Source organism: Haliotis cracherodii, unplaced genomic scaffold (assembly GCF_022045235.1).
Source record: "Haliotis cracherodii isolate W230 unplaced genomic scaffold, xgHalCrac1.p SCAF_5, whole genome shotgun sequence".
NCBI lineage: Eukaryota > Metazoa > Mollusca > Gastropoda > Lepetellida > Haliotidae > Haliotis > Haliotis cracherodii.
This window is the reverse complement of record NW_027266308.1, coordinates 23,024,609-23,049,897: the sequence shown is the minus strand read 5'-3', so window position 1 is coordinate 23,049,897 and position 25,289 is coordinate 23,024,609. Positions and strand designations below refer to the sequence as shown.

Below are 25,289 nucleotides of genomic sequence, written 5' to 3'. Positions count from 1 at the left end.
CGCACACAGCACAGAACCAATACTCAGCTGGAGGCGTCACGAGCAAAAAGCCTGCGCCAGCCACCTGATCGATGTCATACACCCAGGAATCAATCTCATCCAGTCGTCAACGCTCCCTGAATCACAAGTCCGAGACGAGTCTGTTTAACCGCTGGATATTGATTCAGTGGTAGCTATCAATTTTTAACTGCGTTGTTAACTTGGCGCAGGTAGCCTGTGTGAGGCAGCGCCCCTAACGGTGAGTTTCCACTAGTCGTCTGCTCAACCACCTGTCACCTGCGAGCGCAAGTCAGAAAGGCGGGGAACGTAGGCAGCTGGATCATACAGGAAGTAGCACTTGCCAGCCGAAGGCTAGAAATGGGAACATGACGAATGGAGGGAGCATATGGTATTCAGTGTCTTTCGAAGGAAATGGATATATTTTACGGAGAACATATGAATCAAACTAATCAAGTTCCTCAGAAGTTAACTTAATGGTATAGCCACAAATCATTATTAATCAAGCGGTGTGTGATGCTCGTGAGTGATCGTCTGAAGAAGCTCCAGAGCGCGGGACACAGTTTCAGGAAACACCCAAGGAACAGGAGGACCCACCCGGATCACACACCATGGCTGCTGCCTCTCAACCACCCACCCTCATCAACACCCCTGTGATCGGTCTGTTTCTTCTGTTCGCTGGCACTAACCTGGTTACATCGCAGACATCCACAATCCTAACCATAGGCAAGTACCACTCAGTAATGTTCTCCGGGCATGAATTTACTTTGTTTGACCAGCAGCTGTTTTCAATGACAAACGATTACTCTGTGATTGTATACGTTTTACTATAATAGGTTATTGCTGTGAAAATAATTGGAAATGGTTTCATTATTGTGGCATGGGTTTATTTAGAAATAAAGATGGCCTCGATACCGTTAAAATGTAAATGCATGGGACTGAGGAAGCAGATTCTATCTCTTATTGTGGAAATACGATCATGGCTCTTGATCACATTATCTATAAACAACTAATTATATTTTTACAAAATATCCTAACGCTTATTATGGCAATGTTATCGTGATGCACACTCATTACAACGAGAAAATGTATCCTATGTCAATCAATTGTGCACATCTAAGTTCTCGTGTATGTCGTTATTCTTCCAAGGTCGATACTTGTACGATTGGAAATCGGTAAACGTATGCGTTTTCTGTAAACCACCTCCTATTGTAAGACCAAGTCCTAAATCTACAGTGAAACATGGGTCTACAATGAGCAATACTGTCCTTCCGATGGAGACAGAGAGCCAAGGTTTGAGAGGTTGATTGCCCCAATACAACTCTCCTACACCAGCGTCAGCCAGATTGCCTTTGTTACTGAGTAATGTTCATCGTGTTCACGTCCTGCATCCACATAGAACTAAAAATGGTCGTCGCAAATAACTTAGAATAGAGAAATTCGAAAGCATAATGACATCTTGTTGCAAATAGTATAGCTTTACTATCGACACGGTATACTGTCATTAAAGGAAAATTGCATAAGTTGAAAAAACATAAATACGCTCTACCGTTACACATCATCGTATGAGAAAAAAATCATAGACAAATTCATCTTATATTACAGTATTTCATCTTTGATGTGACCAAACAGATTGATTTGTCCTTACATAACAAAATGCCATGGCAGTGAACAATCATAAATAAATAATAATGTGTATCTTTATAATGCGCCAACTCCATACCCTAAAGCATGCTCAAAGTGTTCCATCCTTACCCGGTCAATGGATCAGTGTGTACTCGAGTTTCATTCTCAGCTCCCTGAGGAGTATACAACCCAAGCTGAACGTGAGGCGTTAAAATGTTAACACTACCATCTCATCCTAACGGGCACCCATTCAGTGCTGATGAACAGAGGCACATTTCGAACAAAGTCACTTGCTTAAGGTGACACCACACGTGCAAACATATGAGTAAGCTATAAGCAGGCTCGCCTACAATACCGGACATCAATTCCTCCTGTGTGGCATTGCCTCCGCCATGTACCCTGATATGCCCTATGGAATAACTCGATACTCACATATAAGATAATATTTCACTAAGACTATGCTTCGAGCTACATGTATGAATAAAATACGAGGTTTACATTGTGCAGTGCATGTCAATTAGCTGTTTCCGCAAACAGGCAATTTGTCAATGTCATCTTGGTGCTTTATCTGCAAATAAACCAGCGGTTTAAGAGTACTTGATGATGCTGTTGTTGCATAGTTAGCCTATAAATAGTTCCAGCAACATCCATATGTCATTACCTTGGCAATTTGAACCAGGACTGATTGCCCCTGTGGACTGTGACGGTACTGATTACAGGCTGGTGCCAGCTGCGGTAGTGTATCCGCCATGGGCGCACTGACTTGGACAGTTCGAGGGTAGGGGCATAATGCATTTAGATCACAGAGTCATGAACACGAACACGATATGGCTGCATGAAGGTTATTTGCTCAGGTACACGAATCAGCGGGAACACGGGCCAGCTGCAGTGGGTATACTCACCACCAGAGGAAACGCGTACCATAGAAACATATAGAGGAGACTGTACGTTAACAGGAGATGTTTCCAATGTGTACCAATTAATGACAAAACTAACAATTGGTCTAGTGTTATCTCGTAATTTCCAATCTTTACACGCTAATCCTGAGCACGACAAATGGTGCATCTTGAGTTATGGATCTATGATGTCACATGTGATGCGTTCATGAGCGTCGGTTCACGCAACATACCAGTATGTTCGTTTGTGGATCTAACCAATCTAATATCTCTTGAATTTGAGTAATTCTGGATATATTAGCCAACATTTATGGTATTGGCGTTTCTTTTGTCTGTGAGTATATTTGTCTCGTAACCTTAACACATCGGAAGGCATCTCAGATGCCTGTGTCAATGTGAACTAGCTTCAGGGCGGTCAATGGGTCGGGACCGTAGACAAGCTTTAGAGATAACTGAGTCAGAAACGTGGGCACGTTCCAGAGGGATATTTGAACATTAACTTTCTACAGAAAGGGTAGGAGTCGGGAGGGCGTGGTCAGGGTAGGAGTCGGGAGTGCGTGGTTAGGGTAGAAGTAGGGAGGGTGTGTTCAGGATAAAAGTAGGGAGGGCGTGTTCAGGGTAGAAGTAGGGAGGGTGTGATCAGGGTAGTACTCAGGAGGGTGTGGTCAATGTAGGAGTCGGGAGGGCGTGGTCAGGGTAGAAGTCGGGAGGACGTGGTTAGGGTAGAAGTAGGGAGGGTGTGTTCAGGGTAGAAGTAGGGAGGGCGTGTTCAGGGTAGTAGTCGGCAGGGTGTGGTCAAGGTAGGAGTCGGGAGGTTGTGGTCAGGGTAGGAGTCGGGGGGGGGGGCGTGGTTATTGTAGAAGTAGGGAGGGTGTGGCCAGGTAGGAGTCGGGAGGGTGTGGCAGGGTAGGAGTCGGGGGTGTGTGTGGTCAGGTAGGAGTCGGGAGGGTGTGGCCAGGGTAGGAGTCGGGGGGGGGGGGGGTGTGTGGTCAGGTAGGAGTCGGGAGGTTGTGGTCAGGTAGAAGTCGGGAGGGTGTGGCAGGGTAGAAGTAGCGAGGGTGTGGTCAGGGTAAGAGTCGAGAGGGTGTGGTCAGGGTAGGACTCGGGAGGGTGTGGTCAGGGTAGGAGTCGGGATGGTCAGGGTAGGAGATGGCAGGATGTCGTCAGGGCTGGAGTCTGCAAGGTTCTTATCTACGAATATTTGCACCGAATACAATAAAGCGCTGGACTGATCAGCGTTGTAGATAATCGATTGGCAACGATTGTTCAGGAGTTTGTATACGACAAACAAGCAACAGTATCAAACACAGTATTACAAGTCATCAGCCCACACTACATCATGGTCTTCTTTAACAATTCTTCCAACGTAATCAGAAAATCGTCAATTCCTTTCAACAACTACATTTGGTAGACACTGACGAACTAGTGAGTTGAAACTATACACACACCATGGCGAAACAAAACACGTCAGGTTTTGCTCAGAATCCCTCATGACTGTATTTCTTAAGCACAGGCGATTACTTTCGTCCAATGGGTGGTCACTATTTTGGTCACGTGGAATACACTTAGAAATATTTGCAATATGTTGTTTATCGTACAGTACGACACTGCAGGGAGAATAAACCATGAGGGGCGCAGCCCCAAGTGGTTATGCTCCCGGCAGTTTTTTATTGTACGATAAACAACGATAACGAGTCGATTATGTCTTAAATGAGATTTTGTATAGCCTTTTTAATATAAACGCTATAAAAAAAACATTTACCAGTTCTAAGAAGGTTATACACTAATAAAATAATGATGACTCACTGAATACAATCCGACCTCGGGGGGGGGGGGGGGGAGGGGGAGCCCGAAGTGATGCTTGTCTCAGATGTTTACCACTTCGGTGAAACCCACGAGCACGGGTATGGTGCTGACAAACCTAGAAACATAATCGGGGCGAACCGGGATTCGAACCCACAATCATAGGTTCTCGGCATGCCCAAGGCACGCAACTCTGCACAGCGAATCGCGGCGCCTTAGACGACTGGGCCACCCGTGCCCCCGCGAAAAGGAAACCATTCTGAATAAACCGATATGATTAACTGGCTGTTTAATCATCAAATCATATCTACTTTTACAAACAGTGCGCACAATAAAAAGTGTTTACAGAATACAAAACTTGTACAATGAAAGAATATTATACATTGGTCAGGTTTATATCCTTAAATTACCCAGTACCGCGCCGACCATTCACACTCGTGTCAAATTATGATTTGTTTAAGCTAGGATGTTCTTCACCTGCGTATTAAAATTGCAAGAGGATACTTTTGTACACCAAACATAAACGCGCACACACTAAATCTAGTATTTATTTCTTTGTTGAAGTTCCACAAATATGTTCATCACTCTTTGCTTACAACGAAGGTTGCTATTTTGAGTTTAGAATTGCGTATGAAAAACATGTGTTTGTTATTATCGTATATTTGTTTGGCATCGCTCTTCTCAAAATGACCATGGTTTAACCGTTATTTTCCTACAGAATGGAGGTACACTATCATAATATCGAAATGGAATGTCAAATGGATCTTGTCCACGAGATGTTTTCCCTTCAAATATTTGAGTTTAATTATCAATGGGTCGTTGCCACGACTACCATTTAACACCGCTAATAGGCATATATGTTACCTACGCGAGCTTCTGCCGGGTTTTTTTAAACGCCGCCTTAATGTAAGCAGTACTTTCGTTTTATAGAATATGGAGCGTCCGGGACATATCCTTATTAGAATATTTTTTGTAGCTTTTAAATCCATCAACCGCTTGAAAGGAATAGTGCGTAGGTCGAATTCCTGTACCTAAACTACTTTTATACAAAGTAATTTCATGATATCGAACAATATAGCTTAAATCAATATGAATTGTGAATAGGAACACTGAGTTTTAGACACAGTAAAATGATATGCTATCATGGGTTCCCAGCCTGTCTAAAATACACGTTGGAAACAAGGCACACAAACACATCTCAACATTTGATTGTGACATGTGTTGAATTTGTAGGGCCGCTATTTTTAATGTACTGACAGTCAGTAAAGCTTATTTCCCTATATTTTTATTGTTCCCTTTTTCGTTTCCATCAGTATATATACCCCGCCGGGGAAAAGAAAGAAAACACTTATTACAATTACAAACCTTATAAAAACGTAACTACCAGTCTGAACACTGTCGCCGAAACACTGCAAACTGAAGGTCCAAAACTCAACTATAATACCCGTATCAAATGTATCACCATCCAATAACCATTTCTTGCTTGTTTTCAGCCACAATCAAACATGGGTGTATACTTTCTTTTGCCAGCAGTTTATGTGGCATTTGCCTGTGCAGCATGTGTTAGTTATAGGTAAATGGTATCAGCTTTCAGTGATATTAACTATCATATATATATATATATATATATATATATATATATATATATATATACTCTGCAAAAAACCACAACAGTGATTATTGTTCGATATCATGAAATTACTTTGTACAAAAGTAGTTTAGGTAGAGGAATTCGACTGCCAGAAGCTCGCGTAGGTAACATAGTAACATATATGCCTATAAGCGGTGTTAAATGGTAGTCGTGGCAACGCCCCAGTGATAATTAAACTCAAATATTTGAAGAGAAGACATCTCGTGAACAAGAGCCATTTGACATTCCATTTCGATATTATGATAGTGTACCTCCATTCTGTAGGAAAATAACGGTTAAACCATGGCCATTTTGAGAAGAGCGATGCCAAACAAATATACGATAATAACAAACACATGTTATAACGGGTCAAGTGTCAAAACGCAGGCACATTTCTATCGCGTGAGATTGCAGGGGCGGGGCATGAACATTAAAACATCAACCATGGTTTAAAAATCAAAGTGATTAAGGGATTTAGAATGATAACAACAACGAAACCTTGGCTATGCCTGCAGCCCTCTCTCCTTAATAAAATACAAATGTTAGATCACAAACGATCATATATTAGTTTATATTCGTCTTTAGATAATGCAGCACTGGTGGAAGACTTTTTAAATAATTCATTAACACCGTGAAACATCGGTTCATCGTCAAGATTAAGCATCGGTTACTCGTCAACATTTAACATCGGTTACTCGTCAACATTTAACATCGGTTACTCGTCAACATTTAACATCGGTTACTCGTCAACATTTAACATCGGTTACTCGTCAACATTCAACATCGGTTACTCGTCAACATTTAACATAGGTTACTCGTCAACATATAGCATCGGTTACTCGTCAACATTTAACATCGGTTACTCATCAACATTTAACATCGGTTACTCGACAACATTTAACATAGGTAACTCGTCAACGCTTAACATCGGTTACTCGTCAACATTTAACATGGGTAACTCGTCAACGCTTAACATCGGTTACTCGTCAACATTTAACATAGGTAACTCGTCAACATTTAACATCGGTTACTCGTCAACATATAGCATCGGTTACTCGTCAACATTTAACATCGGTTACTCGTCAACATTTAACATAGGTAACTCGTCAACATTTAACATCGGTTACTCGTCAACATTTAACATCGGTTACTCAACAACATTTAACATCGGTTACTCAACAACATTTAACATAGGTAACTCGTCAACATTTAACATTGGTTACTCGTCAACATTTAACATCTGTTACTCTTCAACATTTAACATCGGTTACTCATCAACATTTAACATGGGTAACTTGTCAACATTTAACATCGGTTACTCGTCAACATTTAACATCGGTTACTCATCAACATTTAACATAGGTAACTCGTCAACATTTAACATCGGTTACTCGTCAACATTTAACATCGGTTACTCATCAACATTTAACAACGGTTACTCGACAACATTTAACATAGGTAACTCGTCAACATTTAACATCGGTTACTCGTCAACATTTAACATGGGTAACTCGTCAACATTTAACATCGGTTTCTCGTCAACATTTAACATAGGTAACTCGTCAACGTTTAACATCGGTAACTCGTCAACATTTAACATCGGCTACTCGTCAACGTTTAACATCGGTTACTCGTCAACATTTAACATCGGCTACTCGTCAACATTTGACATCGGTTACTCGTCAACATTTGACATCGGTTACTCGTCAACATTTAACATCGGTTACTCGTCAACATTTAACATCGGTTACTCGTCAACATTTACTCCTCAACATTTTCTGACTACTTCACAAGGCAAACACGCAGTCTTCTGCGGGAAATAAATGACCTTGTTGCTAATTAAATAAATGAGGGAACCTGGAATAATATTCAATGAACACATGATGAACTACCACCTATGTCAATTCAATAATATATCCTTCTATTCGGTATACACCACATGCGGAAATTCAAAGCGAAGTTGAAAACACCGAGTTTCATAACATATCATTTCGAATGCAAATAATATATCATTTGCAAGCCAACTGTAGCATAATTTACAATAATTCATGTTCAATAGTTCATGAAAATATTTAATAACGAGGTAAACACAGAATGCTGAAGACCTGGAAATCTGATAATGGTAGATTGTTGTCTCTCACAAATGAACAGCTGATCGTGCGTAACACATCAGCCAAACGTTTTGTTAATTGTATTCGCAAATATTCCCTCCAGGAGATGACAAGAAGCAGAAATATGTAAATATAGTAAATAGTGTTACCTTTCAGCTAATAATGCTTATTGTCCAATAGTATATACATATCTGTAAATATCCGTGGCGGTTCTGTGTGTTTTGTTCACAATATCCGGGATCCCATTGAGGGATACCCATCTCGATCATGTTACCGATAAAAATATTACATTTCATTTAATCGTGTTCCACAGTTTATTGAACAGATTTCCCACTCAACAATTTTTTTATCGATCTTGTCAACAATTCATAATTCCACTCTAAAAACTATCAATGTTCTTTTATCCTGCCTTATTAGTTAGAATATGCACTGGTGAACGTATTTGCAACCACTACCGAAAACGGAATTGTACATTGGATTTGTGAAGTTTCAGTATGGCATAAAACGTATCCTACTGATTCGATCTGATGTTTTCATTACAAGTTAGGCATCAATGGGTTTTTTAACACCTTAAAAAATCACGTATCCCAAACGTTTGTTTGAATCTCGGCGTGATCGGCAGGTTGTCTTCGTAGTTATTCGGAGAGTACGCTGTTCTCAATAAATCAAATCAAATAAACCAGTGTACATGCACATGAACAGTTATGTCCAAACGAGTTTCCAGCGATACATGCATTTGCCTGAGTGAAAGCTGGCATTATGTTTCGTTTACCAGTCAGAGCGAAGCTCCCACTCAAAATGTAATGTGAAATTCTCTCCAAATCCATGTTTTGGTTCCATATTCTATGGAAACGTCCGCATATTTCGTAGTTGATAATACTTTTAGTCCTTTTTTATGACCTCATCGCCAGTCTTATGGTGTTTAACATAACTCATGCATCTTACACTGATGCCCAAACCGCAGATATCTTCAATAAGCCATAATTTCCTCATTAACTGCGGTATCAAATCATATGGTATTGTGCACGCTCTTCCTGTAGTGTTGCTGCTTTCCCTCGATACAATAGTCGCGACGCGCGGTCTAAGGGAAAATAGTTTACTTGATAAACCAGAATTAACCTTTGATCATATATAAAATATTGATAAATCGATAAGTAATCTGTAAGCTTATAGATAACTAATTTGGAACAGTTAATAAGGAACACGTGAAGGACTTTCTATTCTATGGTCACCAAATCAAAGCCTTAAAGATTAACCATGATCCTCAACACAATCAAGAAAGTATTCTTTTTATATTTACAGAAATTGTTTGACACAAGTGGAATCAATTCCATGTGGACTTTCAAAATATCAAAGCATTTGCTTGAATTTTTGCAATCTCAGAAAAGAACCAAGTTCACTTCTTTCAAAACATTTCATATTTCAACTTTGTACACCAATATATCACACGAAAAACATTGGGAAAAACGTTTGGGTCATTTTTACTTAACGCGGTGACCATCGATTTTGTTGCATATCTATCTTCAGAGGTTGAGGACAACATGTCAAAATTGAAATAAAATGTCATCTGAAGCATCACCGTCGGCACCAATAGTGTTCCCCATTTTGCTGATCTGTTTCTTCATAATATGAATCGGAATTACTGCTCGGATTGTCAAAATCAAAAAAAGAGGATTTGGCCAAGATGTTTAACTTACGTTTCAAGAACATAGATGATCTGAGATAATAAAAGAATGGTTAAATAGCCAATTCTCTTCCACTTTCATAATAATCATGTCGGAAGTAAAGGAGACAAGCGAGACAGCCTCGTTTGTTTTTATATTTATATATATGCTTAACGATTCAGAGTGACCAAAAACCTCCACAAGACTGTGTGGCAATAGAAATTACTTCAACTTTCCAATGGTCAACTTTCCCTTCATGTCGAGCCTTTTTTAGCTGCTCCAGTCTTTGAGGTACAATCAAGAATGCTATTTCTTCGAAGGTTTCAAAGAGCGTCAGATGACTCTTGCTCAAAAGTTGTTTGATCAGAATTACACCATTCACTGCCTCTGAGGACATTTTCAATTTTGACGCATCAATAACAAAAATGAATTCCCTATTTTGAAGTGTGCCATATGCTCCTATTTTCAGGTGAACATTTGACTGCATTGCATGTGTTTGTGATGGGTGCTACCGGTGGGGCAGGATACGATCACCCTTTCGCGAACACCTGTTATCATTATATGATTCATTAACACATAGTATAGTCGAAATAGTACAATGGACGCTGCTTTTAGTTTAGATTTCGTAATGTGTTTTTGTCGTTTTATATTTAGTATAGAAGAGATCACTGAGTAAAACTCACTTGAACGCTTACATTAATGATTTCAAGTATTACCAGTGAAACAAGTTTCAAATCGATTCCATGCGGATTATTGGTATATTCCTATTTTAAACCAATATACGATATCAAGCAGCCAAAACAGGATGAATACAAACTTAGAACAAGTTAATGAGCCCTGAACAAGTATATATTTGTTGCTACTGTTTTTTTGTTGTTGTTTTTTCTCATCAAAGAATTCGCTATTTACTTTACATAAACACAATCAAAGGCTGCATAATTGAACCTTACAGATAATCTTCTCTGAGACTTTCACTTTTTCACACAATTATATCATGTTATTCGACATTATGTGACACAATTAAAATAATCCGAGTGTCAAAACAACAATAATAATAGCCCCGTCAATTCCATGTGTCCATTAATTGAATATGTTTTATATGATTATATAAGTGTGAGGTGTTAACTTCCAACTGTCTCTTTTTGAAAAATAATTGATCGAGGTCACACACCCGTTTAAACACCTTAAACTATATAAGGACTGGCATGTTTGGATATGAATGAATATTGAACGATGTGACGTCATGATAATGGTGTGTGGTTTGGAACCAACCCTTGTAAGTCTCGCTTCATCTTTCTTCAGGGCTGTGTTACTTATGGAGAAATGCTTCATATATGAAATATCATATTGACTTGAGTTAGCTGTATCTCGAAAACGAATTTAATCGAGGGGTTCCGGCTGCAAAAAATAACCACGCCATTATATTGTTGTGAATGTTTGATACATTCTGCCGTTTCTGAGAGCCATGGCACCTAAAGGGGAATCGTTCTGAACAGCTGACTGTTGATCGGGTCAAGAGCCCACGCATCCATCAGTTTGATATGACGATCAAACCTCCCTCGGGATTAAACTGAACTTCTATATAAGTGATCCTAAAGGTATCGCATTGGAGTAAAAGATCTGGTTTTATTGACATTGGTCTGGGCCTTTAATGGAGTCTATCCAGCAATTTGATATCAACTGAAGGATATCATATCAACCTATCCAACCTGACCTACAGATGGCGCTCAGTTTGCAGCAGACACAATACTCTGACGTTGGAGGACATTTCCTTTGTCATAATGCCCTCGGGAGGAGCCGATGGATTGCAGTTTCTAAGATGTGATTGTTCTCTGCCTAAATTTAGTTCAGTTGAAGTCAAGCAAAATGAATGAATTATCATATGACGGTGTCCAATTCTACATATAATTTAGGTTAGAAGACGTTGGGTAATGTATATTTGATGAAGGTAATTCGATGATGATTCCAAGCACGACACCCAACCCTGTAAACCTCCTGTCACTTGTAACAAGATGTTCATATATGGCAGCAGCAGTTAGCGGCGGTTAGAGTTTAGTTTTATATATATATATATATTGATATTCTGTATGTTATTACAGAATGGTATTTATATACAGAGGATCTACATATCGTAATATTCATGTTTGTTGGATTTTCTGTCTCAGTATCATAAATTCATATATATATACTGAACCAAATTAAAAACTTCACAATCCTAAAATTTTAACATTTTGACCAGTTATCATTGTGGGCCCTTATTGTGTATGTAAACAGTAATGGCCACGTATTGTCTTTAGATAACACCCGTTTTTGTGCAGGTGAATCGATCAAAATCATGTGCATAGCACTATAGTGGCAAACGTGGTTTTTCACGTGCAACTGGTCACGTGGCCATAATACCGCCCGTGTTTTCAGCTATACTGGTTAGCGGTCATTTACAAAACAAGAAAAACACAAGAAAACAAAAGTCTTTACGGCCATTTGTCATGCCACGCCTTTCAAATGTGTAACGTGAACGTGCCATCGGCATGTTGCAGACGGGAACGTCCGTAGCTGAAGTCGCAAGGACGATGGGTTGTAGTCGACGGACTGTTTGATTTACAGACGCGTCTACAGCAAACGGGTACCACCGCTGATCGCCCTCGGCCAGGTCGACCACATGTGACGTCACATGCAGAGGATCGTCAGATTGTCTTACGTCACCTCCGTAACCGATTTTTGACGGCTACATCAACCAGAAATGAACTGTTAAGGGGTAGACTGAGTGCGCAAACTGTTCGAAACCGTCTGAGAACTGCTCACCTTCAAGCACGACGACCATACTGCGGGCCGATTCTGACTCAATTACACAGACATCAACGTCAATTGTGGGCACAGCGACACTTACGATGGACTCAGAGGAATTGGAATCAAGTCGTCTTCAGTGATGAATCCCTATCTAATCTTCGATTTGCTGATGGTAGGGCGAGGGTGTGGAGGCGCCGTCATGAACGTTACGCCATGTGTACAGGAAGTTGACAGATTTCGAGGCGGAAGTGTCATTGTGTGGGGTGCTTTCTGTGGCAATGCACGTTCCAGGCTTCTTGTCATCCGTGGCAACCTCAACGCTGCTGCTTACCGCGACCAGGTACTGGCACCAGAACTTCTACGTTTTATGGCAGCACATGGACCCGGTTTGATCTTCCTACACGACAATGCCAGACCCCACACAGCAATTTTGACAAGGAATTTCCTTCAGAATGCGGGAGTCAAGGTCTCCCGACCTCAATCCCATCGACCACTTCTGGGATGCTCTTGGCAGAAGTCTGCGCACTCTCCAGAACCAGCCACAGAATTTGCAAGATCTTGGCACCATTTTGTAGCAACAATGGCGTCGTCTTCCCAATCACGTGTTCACAAGCATCACAAGGTCCATGTGGAGGCGTTGCGTGGCAGTTGTCAACGCACATGGTGGCCATACACGCTACTGAACTTGTGTGCCATCAGATTCTCGTGCTTGGGACTTATGATTTAAACTGTTGATGTTATCACCAAATACCATAGGTGCATGGAAGAAATTATGGTTACCACCGTTAATTAAAATCCTTCTTTGGACATTAATAATTAAAAATTACCTTCTTTGATACATTTGTCCGTTATATATCATATGTGGGATTACTTTTAAATTTTTTTATATATGTGTGTGTGTGTGTGTGTGTGTGTGTGTGTGTGTGTGTGTGTGTGTGTGTGTGTGTGTGTGTGTGTGTGTGTGTGTGTGTAAATGAATAAGTTATGTCCCTGTGTGTTTTCGCGTCTCGAGGCATTAACTGTTTGTTGCGGATCTATCTGTCTAAGCACTTCTAAGCGAGTACGGCAGTCATGCGTTAAGCAGATCTGCGTCTGCCGCAACCGATGTTGAAGTAATGATGATATATATTATGTACGATAGTATTGTGGGGTGATGTTTGGTGGAGCATCAATGATGTTGGACGTGTTAGCGCGACCTGACGACAATTATAGTGATTGCATCGCTGTCCTTAATATCAATGTGATTGAAAGTAATAGGCAATCAAAAGCGACAGGACTGTCATCAGAACATGTGTCAATTAGTGTTGGCTGAAATCACTCATTTTACCTGACTGAATATTGATCAAAACTAAACTACAAACGGTGGATTTTATATTTATTATATTTATACATCTCGTTGTTAAGAGCGTAGGAAGTAATGCTTGTTATCAGTCCATTAAGTCCGTGGTTAAATAAAAGCGACAAACCATTCCCATAATCATGGGATATGTCTTCTGAAAGAAAATCCAGCTCTGCAATTCCGACATGTGTTTATGAATCACTATAAAAAGACACGATAGCGGGTGTTCACCAAAAGCTAAGTCCATCATGCTACACCGCTGTCAGCCTGAATAAACACATACCAAAGCAAGTCAATTGTTCCCGGAAACATGCGATACAAGTCCTGTGTTCATAAATCACTATGAAATAATGGTGGTACCATGTTTTCGCGAAACGGTGAACTTATACTGCCCCCGGCGCAACATTAAACTGAACAGTCTTGCTCCAAAGATTATTTTTATCTTTGATATTTTTTTAACAATGACGTGAATTCTTTGGCGAATATCACAGTGTAATTCATAGTTGATGCATGTATATGATAGTCAATATCAAGAACCACACCGTGTGTCGTTGCACAGAGACCATGTATGTATACGTGAGCAGCATCGGGGAGAGCAGTATAGATATTTCTAGTGTTTGACAATGCTATTGGCCGCGATCAGTACCAGTTTTTGTAACAGCACGTCAAGACACCTCTTGTTTTCCATCCACGACCGATCATAAAATCGTCATACGTCGAATTATCACCAATTAGTTTGTGGTTTTCAAGATCAAACTTCGTCTGAAGAAATCCAAGTTTTTCCAACTCGAATGTGTACAACGTTACCCAACGTTCCCTTATGTCGACTTACAGGTGATCGGTGACAGCCGAGGTGTTTGCATAGATACATGGGCAAGTGGGTTTTGTTGAAATATCAATCGAAGCAATACTGTTTTGGCAATACTATGATTTGAGATTGTGTCCTTCACAGACTCCCATAGATCTGTTATAAATCGGGGTTTGACAAGGTGACGAATTTGACTGATTCTCGTTTTATAGGGATTCTTATAGGGATATAGGAACGGAGTTCGTTCGTCCGTCCGCTCCTCAATAGGCATGTTTGCTCAAAAACTATTTTCAGTTTGAGAAATAAAATTTCCCACTCTGAAGCTACTGGTTACGATCTCAAATGAATTTATATATTGGCGTCTTAAACTATGTTTTTTACAAAGTTATGGCCCTTGCTACCTACTTTTCAGCTTATTGCATACTGCGTGAAATGGGGTCAAGTTTCTCAGAAGCTACTGAAGTATATGAATGAAACTTTGCAAGCTTATCTGAGAGATACATATCGAGAATGAGTTCGACAATTGGTGCCAAAAATTGGTTTTCCAGAGTTACTTCTCTTCCTACATGTCTTTAGATCTGAACATACAGTTACGGCCCTTGATCCATGTTATTTTACTTAGTGCATGTGCCTGCAGGGCGACAAGTTTTCTCAGAAATAAATGCAGTTACATGATTGAAACTAAGAAATACTTATCCAGACGAAAGTTCGAAATATTTTTCCATAAATTACTTTTCCCAGAGAAGGAGCCTTTTGTGTGTATAAATGTAACATTATTTTTTTTCTGATGATATAAAGCGACCCTAGTGCCTATCTCTCCTTGAGGCTTTATAGGACTCTTGTTTTAATAGTTATCACTTACTTTCGTCTTATTCAATACCATATAAACACAATTGTTATATGCGTCATGGCGGGGGTAGTGGTAACGCTGTTTCTTTATTATTGTAATATTTATTCTATGGTTCATTTTTCATCTCGGGGCGGTACATTGTATGAAGCCCATTTCTGGTGTCCCCCGCCGTGATATTGCTAGAATATTGCTACAAAGCGAGGTAAAACCATACTCACTCACTCACTCACTCATTTTTCATCTTAGCTCAAGAACACATATACAATCTAAGAAAGAGTGTTTTTCGGTATTTTTTAAACACCAACGATGGATCGTGTGTCTGGTTGTAGATTTGTTATTTGGTGTCTTCACAGCGAATCATAATATTTAATCGCTTGGCAGGAAATGTCATTTATTATTCAGACTATCACATTGCAGGAAGCCGAGTGAGAAATTATCTGAGCTGACGGCCTGTGTGGTTGCCTTGACTGTACGACCACACTGAGCTATAATACATAATTAACGATGTGATTATGTAGCACATGTTCATCTGAATCCACTTTCATGACAATGGCGACACTGGACCGTTGAAAACTGTGACAATGAACTCGCTATTCACCAGTGTAACCACACACGCTCTCTAAATATCGAGAACTCACGGACAAGTAAAATGTGAATTACATTACAGTAAACTAAGTAACAACGCATGTTCATTATAAATCTACCATCAATAATTCAATCAGGACACTAAGTTGACATTTCATGTTATTTTTTATTAATTTCTGGAACAGAAAAAAACAGATTATTTTTTGCCAATTAGTGGTAATGCGGATATACCTATGTGTTTAAATTCCTTTCATCTCTTTTGAGTACTGGTGGCAGTCAATAGAATGTCACGTCACAACACACAAAAATACAACGTCATGTTTAAGTCCTCAAGTACTTGTATCCCCCTTATTGTAAAGTGTGAGTTGTCAGTTATTACACGGGAGGGACGTCATGTTTTCGGGGACACTGGAGTGCCAGTCGCCTGAGACGTCGAAATTCGTTGTGCAGTGTGCAGAGGTGCGTCACTTGGGCACACCAGAAACCGATGATCGTGTGTTCGAATCCCGGTTCGCCCTGATTATGTTTCTAGACTTATCAGCTCCATATCCGTGCTCGTAGTGTTAAAGCTGTGTTCCATCCACTCTGGGTTTGGTGCCACAAAGCTGTCACGCCGAGTATAACTGGAATACTGCTCAAGGGTGAGTTAAACCGAATTCTAACATGAATTTGGAAAATACTCGATTCTGATTGGTCACTCATAGGTTGCAAATCACAATAAACCCCATCTGATTGAAACAGCCAACTTAACGGCCGCAATACCGCGAAAGCTAATATTCAACGAAAAGTACTTTTAAGTCCTTGTCGGTAGGCATATTTGATTATATCTACAATCATAGGTTACTAAATGCAAAGTTGCAGATACTACAATATTCAAAGGATGTGTGGCAATACATTTCGTGCAGAAAATGCGAAAGAAATCTACAAAGAGAATGTAGTTTAAGTTTTGGGAACAACAAAGAGCGTGGAGTTTGACGCTTTTCTATATACGACCGTTTCTTTTGCGTCACAATGAGCGATATGACGTCATAATGGTGACGTGTAGTGTAGAACGAGAGCTGCGTGCGGTGTAGAACGAAAACTGCGCGATCGGTTCCAAATTCAACGTAACGCTTACATCTACCGGTTACCTAGCTCTACACTGAAAACACAACACGTGTAGCTCCTCATTCACTCACTTGTAACGTTACAACTTTGGCTGTCAGACCATGGGCTATATCAGGCGGATCCTGGCATGACTAAGGGACGCAACAGAAGCTCTCTTTCGGCCAGAAAACTGTTGTTTTTTTATGTCGGAGTTAAACTGTTCAGAATTTTCTGCATATTATCCTTGTGAAACCCACATGTTCCTATCACGCTTGAGGTTATGTCCGGCAATCGTACTTCGGGACATTTAATATATCTGATTTCTCTTTAGCTAAGGTCTTTCGTCCCCGTGATGTTTTGTCAATACTTGCATTCGAGATATCAACCATCTTCGAAGCACTGCGATGGATAAATGGAAATTACTATGATGTCATAATATCAACTGTCTCAATGGCTTCTGTTAGACCTAGTGAGTCACAGAAACTGTATCAAAAGTAACATCTTCATGGACGATGTTCTACTTATCCCCCTCCATGTTGGTTTCAGAGGGAAACATGATTCACATAAGCTATCATAGGTCACAAAACATGTGTTTCTGAAAGAGTTTAAACCTTGCCCAAACACTTTAATATTGTATATATCGATTAATTTCCAAATGTTGGTAGCAAATATGGGATAATTGTTTCTTAGCGAAATGTAAGTTCTGTGTGTCCACACGTTAAACTGCACTTACACATTCGGCGACGTAAAAGAAGATACGTTACTTTCACCAGACCCTCTTGGTCATCATGGAATTAATGCCAACAGAAACATCAAATACATAAATAATTACATACATCCCCATTTTTCGGTCGTTGCAGTGGGTGGTCAAGTATATTATACTATCAGACAACATCTGAGGAAGCCAATCAACTGTCCCCTACTGGGTTGCAAAACAAACATACATTTCTATTTCGTAAATTTTTTCTTTACTTATAAGCAGCAAAATCTCAACACTTGACACAGCAGACCTAAATCAAAATTGGCTTATCGTTTTTAGCGTCAACCGGATCAGTAAATGCGCTGTCGTGTCACTGGATTTCTGGTCCATCACTTGATTGTCTGGTTTGTTGACATGCCACCGTTGCATGGCGGGAGTACTGGTGGGTGGCGTCAGGCAACAAACAAACATGTTCTTTTTATGCAAATTGTGAGTCCTTGGTGATACCGGTAGGGCAGGACATGCTGACCCTTTTCGCGAACACCTTGTATCATCACTGATGGTCAGTGATCCATTCATATATTTTTCACCGCTTTTACGCTTAATGGAATCTGTTTCGCCGGGTAATCGAGACTGGTTATTCTTTGGTGTTAACGTTTTGTAACTATATAAAGGAGACACACGTTGTCATTCTTGAATATTAGGCCCATATCTAATGTATTGGGCAATCTAAAAAGCTGTCTTCTATTTTGTGTCAAAAAAGGAAAATTGATGTTTTATGTTTTACGGTGTTTTATGATGTTTTACGATGTCTTATGATGCTTTATTTATTTTAATGGTTATACAATTCATGAGGACCATTTGCTCATTGCCAAAAATACCTAATTCCTACCTCATATTTTAAAAAATTCAAGACTGACAATATATTTATGCGAAAAGGTGTTGTAAAGTAAGAATAAACTTGTGTTTTTGCAGGTGCAATAGACGCTCAAAATGAGACTGAACCAATGACCTACCGAGCTATACAGACCATCGGTTTTAACGCTACCTGGGGAAGCGAGCTGAAGGTGAAGGTCATATGGTCGATCGCAAAAGTGAACGAAAGGTTTTCACTCCTAAAACAAGGTCAGTGTATATGATATGTTATGTTACACACTTGAACATGTTTTGAAGGATCCTATAAATCTCATTTATTGTGCTCCTTTGCCATATTAATTGTTGTAGCTTTGTGGTTAATGCGTTCGCTTATAACACCGAACTCGGGCCCAGATATTCCTGCCTAGTTCGGAAAGGTTTCATTCCCAATATGGGTACAACGCGTTAAGTCCAGTCTTGGTGTTCCCTTTGCTGCTATAACAGGATAATGGCCATCTTCCCAAGGCATCGGTGTTGACTGACTCTAAAAGTCCAGTGTCGACCCTTTCCGAACAAGGCAGGAATATCAGGACCCGATCGTGGCGCCACCAGTGGCGAGTTTTGTCGCTTCTATGCGCCTCCTATTGACCAATCAGATTCCACCTCTCATATCACTTGCATTGCATTTGCTTCAAACAAAATGGTGGCGCCCAGACAAGATATATATTGTAAAAAACGGGCCTCACCCCTCGAACTGCATCAAATCACGTAAGCACCTTGATTAAAACATGAAAAGATTTGGAAAATTTCTGTCGACCCCAGTTGACGGTACACATCCTTTGCAAATCCTGCAGTCGATCAAAATCTGCAGGTTGAAATCCGTGTTGTTTGCGTACCGGAGGTCGATTTCGTAAAGCGATTTTGATTGGACTATGCATCAACTCGTTAGTCCAGCCAAAATATAACTCCACAATTACAGCCGGGTTCGGCAAGTGTGGAAACTGGACTTTTATAGTCAGTTAATTCCCTTGCCTCAAGAAGTTAGATAATGGCTAAAAACGACAAAACACCATGTTCACTCGCTCCTGATTTTCGTTACAGTCCGCGGATTCATTGACACCTCTGTTGACTTCCTGGTGCTCAATGACATCTTCTACGGAAGTTTGGAGGAGAAACACCACTTCGAGCTCCAGGACACGACAGTCGTTCACTACCAAGGCCAACTCAGCCCCTTTGTCTCCCCCAAGACTGCCGATGTGAGTGTGGAGCCAGATCCCTGGCGTATATGTGGCGCCTTCTCGTTTCTCAAAGACGGCATCTCGCCAGACAGCAATCAGTGTAATGAGAATAACGACGTCCATCACGATGACCGCCCCATTGTGCCGGATATGGTGGACGTGGTGTTCGCAGTGCTCGATTACCTGCAGTGGAAGTCTCTTGTCATACTGTATGAAGATGAAACAGGTTAGTTTAACCTAGCATTAGAGTGAGTGAGTGAGTGAGTTAGTTGGGTTTAACGCCTTTTAACAGTATTTCAGTTATATAATGGCGTGTCATCTCGATAAATGAGTGAATATGGTTTTACGCCACTTTTAGCAATATCACGGCGGATGACACCAGAAATGGGCTTCACACATTGTACCCATGTCGGGAATCGAACCCGGGTCGTCGGCGAGACGAGCGTGACACATCATTAACAAAACTGTTTGATGCTCATGATACAGTCGGAATCGTACAGTGAGTGGCCTCTGATTTCAGCAGAGATTTAATATGAATATTGGATGGGTTTTGTCGCTTATATTGCAACCTATACCCTCTTTTGACAAAGAAAACACACAAACGTAAGAGAGGGGGTATACATGTGTACACACAAAGGACATATTGACATGCGGTCTCTGATTAACCAATCGTCCACGTTGCAGCTCTTGAGGCGATGGAGGTGTCGGGCATGTTGTCGTCGGACAACGTTACATACCAGGTGTACAGCGTCAAGCACTATGAGAATACCATCGGCCTGCATGACATGCTCAACGTCATCTACAACAAAACCATGACCAGCAGCAACAACGTCATCAACATCGTCCTGATGTGCTCTGAGGTCTGCGTCAATAAAATCATCAATAAGGTAGGTGGCCTGTTGTGATCAGTTCAGTTAGATGTTTAAACAGGCGTAACTTCAGTCACGACAATTGTGAGTGATCGAGTGCGCCGGGTTTACGTCGTTACTGCTACTACTACTACTACTTACCCGTGAAGATCCGGAATAGAATAGGTCTTCAGCGACCATGCTTGCCGTAAAAGGCGACTATTCTTGTCGTGAGAGGCGACTAACGAGATCGGGTGGTCAGGCTCGCTGACTTGGTTTTTATTTACATGTCATTGTATCCCAAATGCGTGGATCATGTTCATGATGTCATCACTGGTTTGTCTGGTCCAGACTCGATAATGAACAGAATATACCTGGAATATTGCTACGTGTGGCGTCAAACATCAAACAAACCAACAAAACTGATGTAGTTTGAATATTGTTGCGTCGTTAAACAACATTCATTCATTCTCTTTATAGTGAATTTACTTTTTTTTATTGCTTGTTGTAAAAGGCGTCTAACGGGATCGGGTGGTCAGGCTGGCTGACTTGGTTGATGCATGTCATCGATCCGATTTGCGTGGATCGATGCTCACGATGTCAAACACTGGATTGTCAGGTCCAGACTCGATTATTTACAGACAGCCTTCATATAGCTGGAATATTTATAGTGCGGTGTTAAACAACAAACCAAACCAAACCAAACCAAACCAAATACTTTTTTATTGAACAAAACTTAATATATTACATACATACGGAGTGGAAGACAACACTGTTCAAACTGGAGGTAGTATATTCCCCATTATTTGCCACTGTGTTCAGAGCGTGCCTTGTCAACACCGCAATTAGAACTTACTTACAATCAATGCTCTCATATGTAAGTCGCCTTCAGCCCAGCACGACCCGGCAATTGTCATGAGGGTTTGTTCGAAATGGCAGACTTGAGTTTCATTATACTGGTGTTTGGTTTTTATCGGGACAGCTTTAAACAGTGAGTGTCATGTGGACATGGTCATCCTCGCTGCCAGAAGCATCGATCACACCACAACGGCAACGACACGCCAACGTTATAACTAGGAGAGATGCCGAATCAATAGACATGTTTACCATATCCATTCCAAAACGAAGTTCAATGTAAATTTATCCCATCCAACACAGTTTTTTTAAAAGCCAACTGAAAATGTAGGTGAAAATTGTTGTATACAATTTCCTTGTTATTATCCTATTTTATTATTCAGCAAATATGAGTTCCTCACTGAATAGAACGCTGCAAATCTCCGTGACTAATTCATAAACATCCTGCTTTGAGTTGACGAGGTTTGAATGTTCCAGGGATCGATTGTTGAAGCTCATTATACTTGTAATACATCTCTGTCGGAAATCAATGTTCAAAGCAGTAAAAAGAGTCTAGTCAGCTTTTGTCATTTTAATTTTTAACCATTACACATGCCGGTGCACAACCAGCAACAAATACGATGTAAGTTCAACATGGTTGTTCCGACTGTCAACGTTATGAAGTAAGTAGGATCTTTCGCCGTAAGTTCCGGTCATAGTGGGGCGTGGTGGAGACTGACATTGAGTCCAGAAATAAAGTTATCTTATTTAAAAATATATATCTACAAAATATAAAGAATAAAATCCAAATGGAGTTCATCCTGAGGCTTGAAATAGAGGAGGGTAGGGTGGTGTTTCACAACTCTATCAATGAGTTGGGCGTGGTGAGCCAACGCTGAGACTACTGTCGCGGAGCTTGATTAACGCCTCACCCATGGAGGACTCACCCACTCGTAGGTGGACTGGTAATTGTCAAAAGACTAAGATCCCGTCGTGAACACATCCGCGTGAATTAAAAAGTAAATACATTAGACATGGACATACCGATTGCATTATAGACACATTGACTAAGCATAACCAAATGATAGTTTAAGTATTTATTAACACAATGCAATAACAAGGATTACGAAGGAGGAAATTACTACAGCTATCAATAAATTAAAACCATCCAAGTCCCCCAGGTGAAGATAAAATAATGCCTGAATTTTTCGAGGACTCAATGGATGAATTATTAACATTATTGTTTGATTCGTCTGTTTTCTCCAGACAGTTGGAGTACGGTGGTTATTGTACTAAAGTATAAGAAAGGTGATTCTGAAGACCCTAACCTACTCAATTCTCTCACATCTGTGTAGTAGTATGTAAAGGGCCTAGTACTCGAACACAACAACCTGTCACAAGATTTTGAATGTCCATTGGGTTTAAGACAAGGATTTGTGTTAAGCCCACCAATATTTTCCATGTATATATTAAAGAGCTTTAGAAACTGAGGAAAACTGTGAACATGGCATACACGCGCATCCTGATGTTAAACAGCTATTTTTCCCATTATCTGCAGATGACTTGTTTTTAGCTGATTCTGTATGTGGTCCACAAAAACGTATTAACGTTTTGGAATGTGTCTGTGAATGTCACCGGTTATCTGTGAACAATGGTATTAGTATGGCACAACTGTTGCATTCTATAAATATTTATGTCAGTGTTGTTTTCTCGACATCTTTGTCATGGCCTCGTCACGTTCGTCATGTTGCTGTGCAAGCGAAGACGATTCTTTGTGGTGTATTCAAATCCTTATATATAATAAAACCATTCCCATATGATTCATGTTTTTCAAATTTTGATACCAATATTACCCCAATGTTTCTTTATGGTTCAGAAATCCGCAAAAAGAAATGTAAACAATGCAAATGGTTGCTTGTAAACGCTTCGTGTGTGTCACCCCATCTTCAAGTCATACAGTTAGAGGTGAATGTGACCGATATCCTTTGTATATATTCCCATATAACAGTGTGTTTATATACTGGTGTAAACTAATTAATATGCCAGACACCAGATATGTGAAGAGATGTAACAATTTATTAGTTTTAGATTATGTGAATGGAAAAAACCTACTGAGCTTCATAACTTAAAGATATTGTATTCAGGTCTGGTTTCGGATATATCTGGCAACAAGAATGTGTATATAATGTATCAAGTTTTTATATACACTAAAATTATACTATGAGCATGCATGGCAAACAACACTTGTTTCTAGTTCTTAATTGGTAACCTACGTCTCTTTCAAAATGTCCTTTGTCCTCGAATTCTGTTTTAAAGATATTTCCATTTCAAAATTCCGTGCCTCACTATATCAACTTACATGTTGTTCACATCAGCTCCGAATTGAAACTGGTAAATATGTTAAAAAGATAAAACCCGATGTTATGTGTTATGTTTATGGAAATTTCAAGTGTTCGTATATACCCCAAAATACTACTTCTATATCCAACATTACATAAATGTAAGTTATTAAAGGTATTCAAAAAGTCCTGAAACTGTAATAAATCTAGCAACTTTGGTATATTAATCAATGCATTGAAAGCAATCATTTGGGTGAACAATGTATATCAATGTACCAATGTATATATATTACCGTTACTCTCTCAAGCAATGGTGCAATTGTAGAAAGGGCCTTAGGCCTCCACTTTAAGAATAAACATTGAATACACGGCTGAGGGTCTATCGAATGTTATTGAATTAGAGAGATCAGCTTGTCACGCTATTAAAACTCTGTGTTGCTAACATGAAGGTCATGTCACACTATATAATTTATAAAGAAATTTCCCATCAATATATCAAAACGATACCAATATATGTTGTTATAGAGCCAATAATTACATATGCCCACTAAAGGAGCACAGTGAAGCTTAGCGATTAGAAGTGTGAGCCCTCCTTTTGCAATTACTATGGTGGAAAAACGTGAGCACACATTTAGAAATTGATTAACAGGACAGAATCATGCTAAGAGGATGTGTATGTGTGATGCCATCCTGCTGAGATACAGCTAGAATACTGCATTTTCGCTAAGATATTGCTTTGCTCACCATTAATAGTTATTTTGTTAGACCACCATATTATTAATAATCGGTGTAATATGACATCGCCGTGATATCTGTTATATTGATAGTTGTATTGGTCATATTGATGGTTTACCGAGATAAATCTGCTCTGCTAATGGTTTAGCGTTACACATGTGTTAAATTGATGGTTCACCGTGATAAATTAATAATATTCATTGCTCACCCTTTTTGTACTGATGGTTTGCAGTTATACATATGCTATATTAATGGTTTGCCTTGAGACATGTGTTGCACATAGACATGCTGCACAAACCTTTTGAAGACATATTATGAATGTACCTTTTGTGGATAGATCAATGTTGGAAATTATCGACACGAGTCAGCCAGAATAGATAGGCGCATTAATAGAAATGTTTCCAAATGTGTCTACCAACGTTTCAATTCTAAAAATCACTCCATCCTTTGCATGGGAGTAAGGGCTTAAGAGATTATATACTATCCATCTAATAGTCTTAAATGCATGACCTTATAGCATGTCCAGAGAAAACTAATGAATTCCACTGTGGTGTACAG

At 39.9% G+C, this 25,289-nt stretch overlaps 1 protein-coding gene across 2 annotated transcripts in view; it reads left to right on the top strand.

Annotated features, from left to right (window-relative positions):
* The first annotated feature begins 268 nt into the window (after window positions 1–268).
* LOC139443019 (glutamate receptor-like) overlaps window positions 269–25,289 on the top strand; it is a 55,754-nt gene continuing 30,733 nt past the window's right edge. For both annotated transcript variants that reach the window (XM_071223942.1, XM_071223941.1), the window contains exons 1-4: window positions 269–723; window positions 18,858–19,007; window positions 19,839–20,201; window positions 20,660–20,862. In XM_071223942.1, the coding sequence (XP_071080043.1) occupies window positions 609–723; window positions 18,858–19,007; window positions 19,839–20,201; window positions 20,660–20,862 (831 nt within the window). In that variant the 5' untranslated portion in view covers window positions 269–608. The remainder of the gene's footprint in view (window positions 724–18,857; window positions 19,008–19,838; window positions 20,202–20,659; window positions 20,863–25,289) is intronic.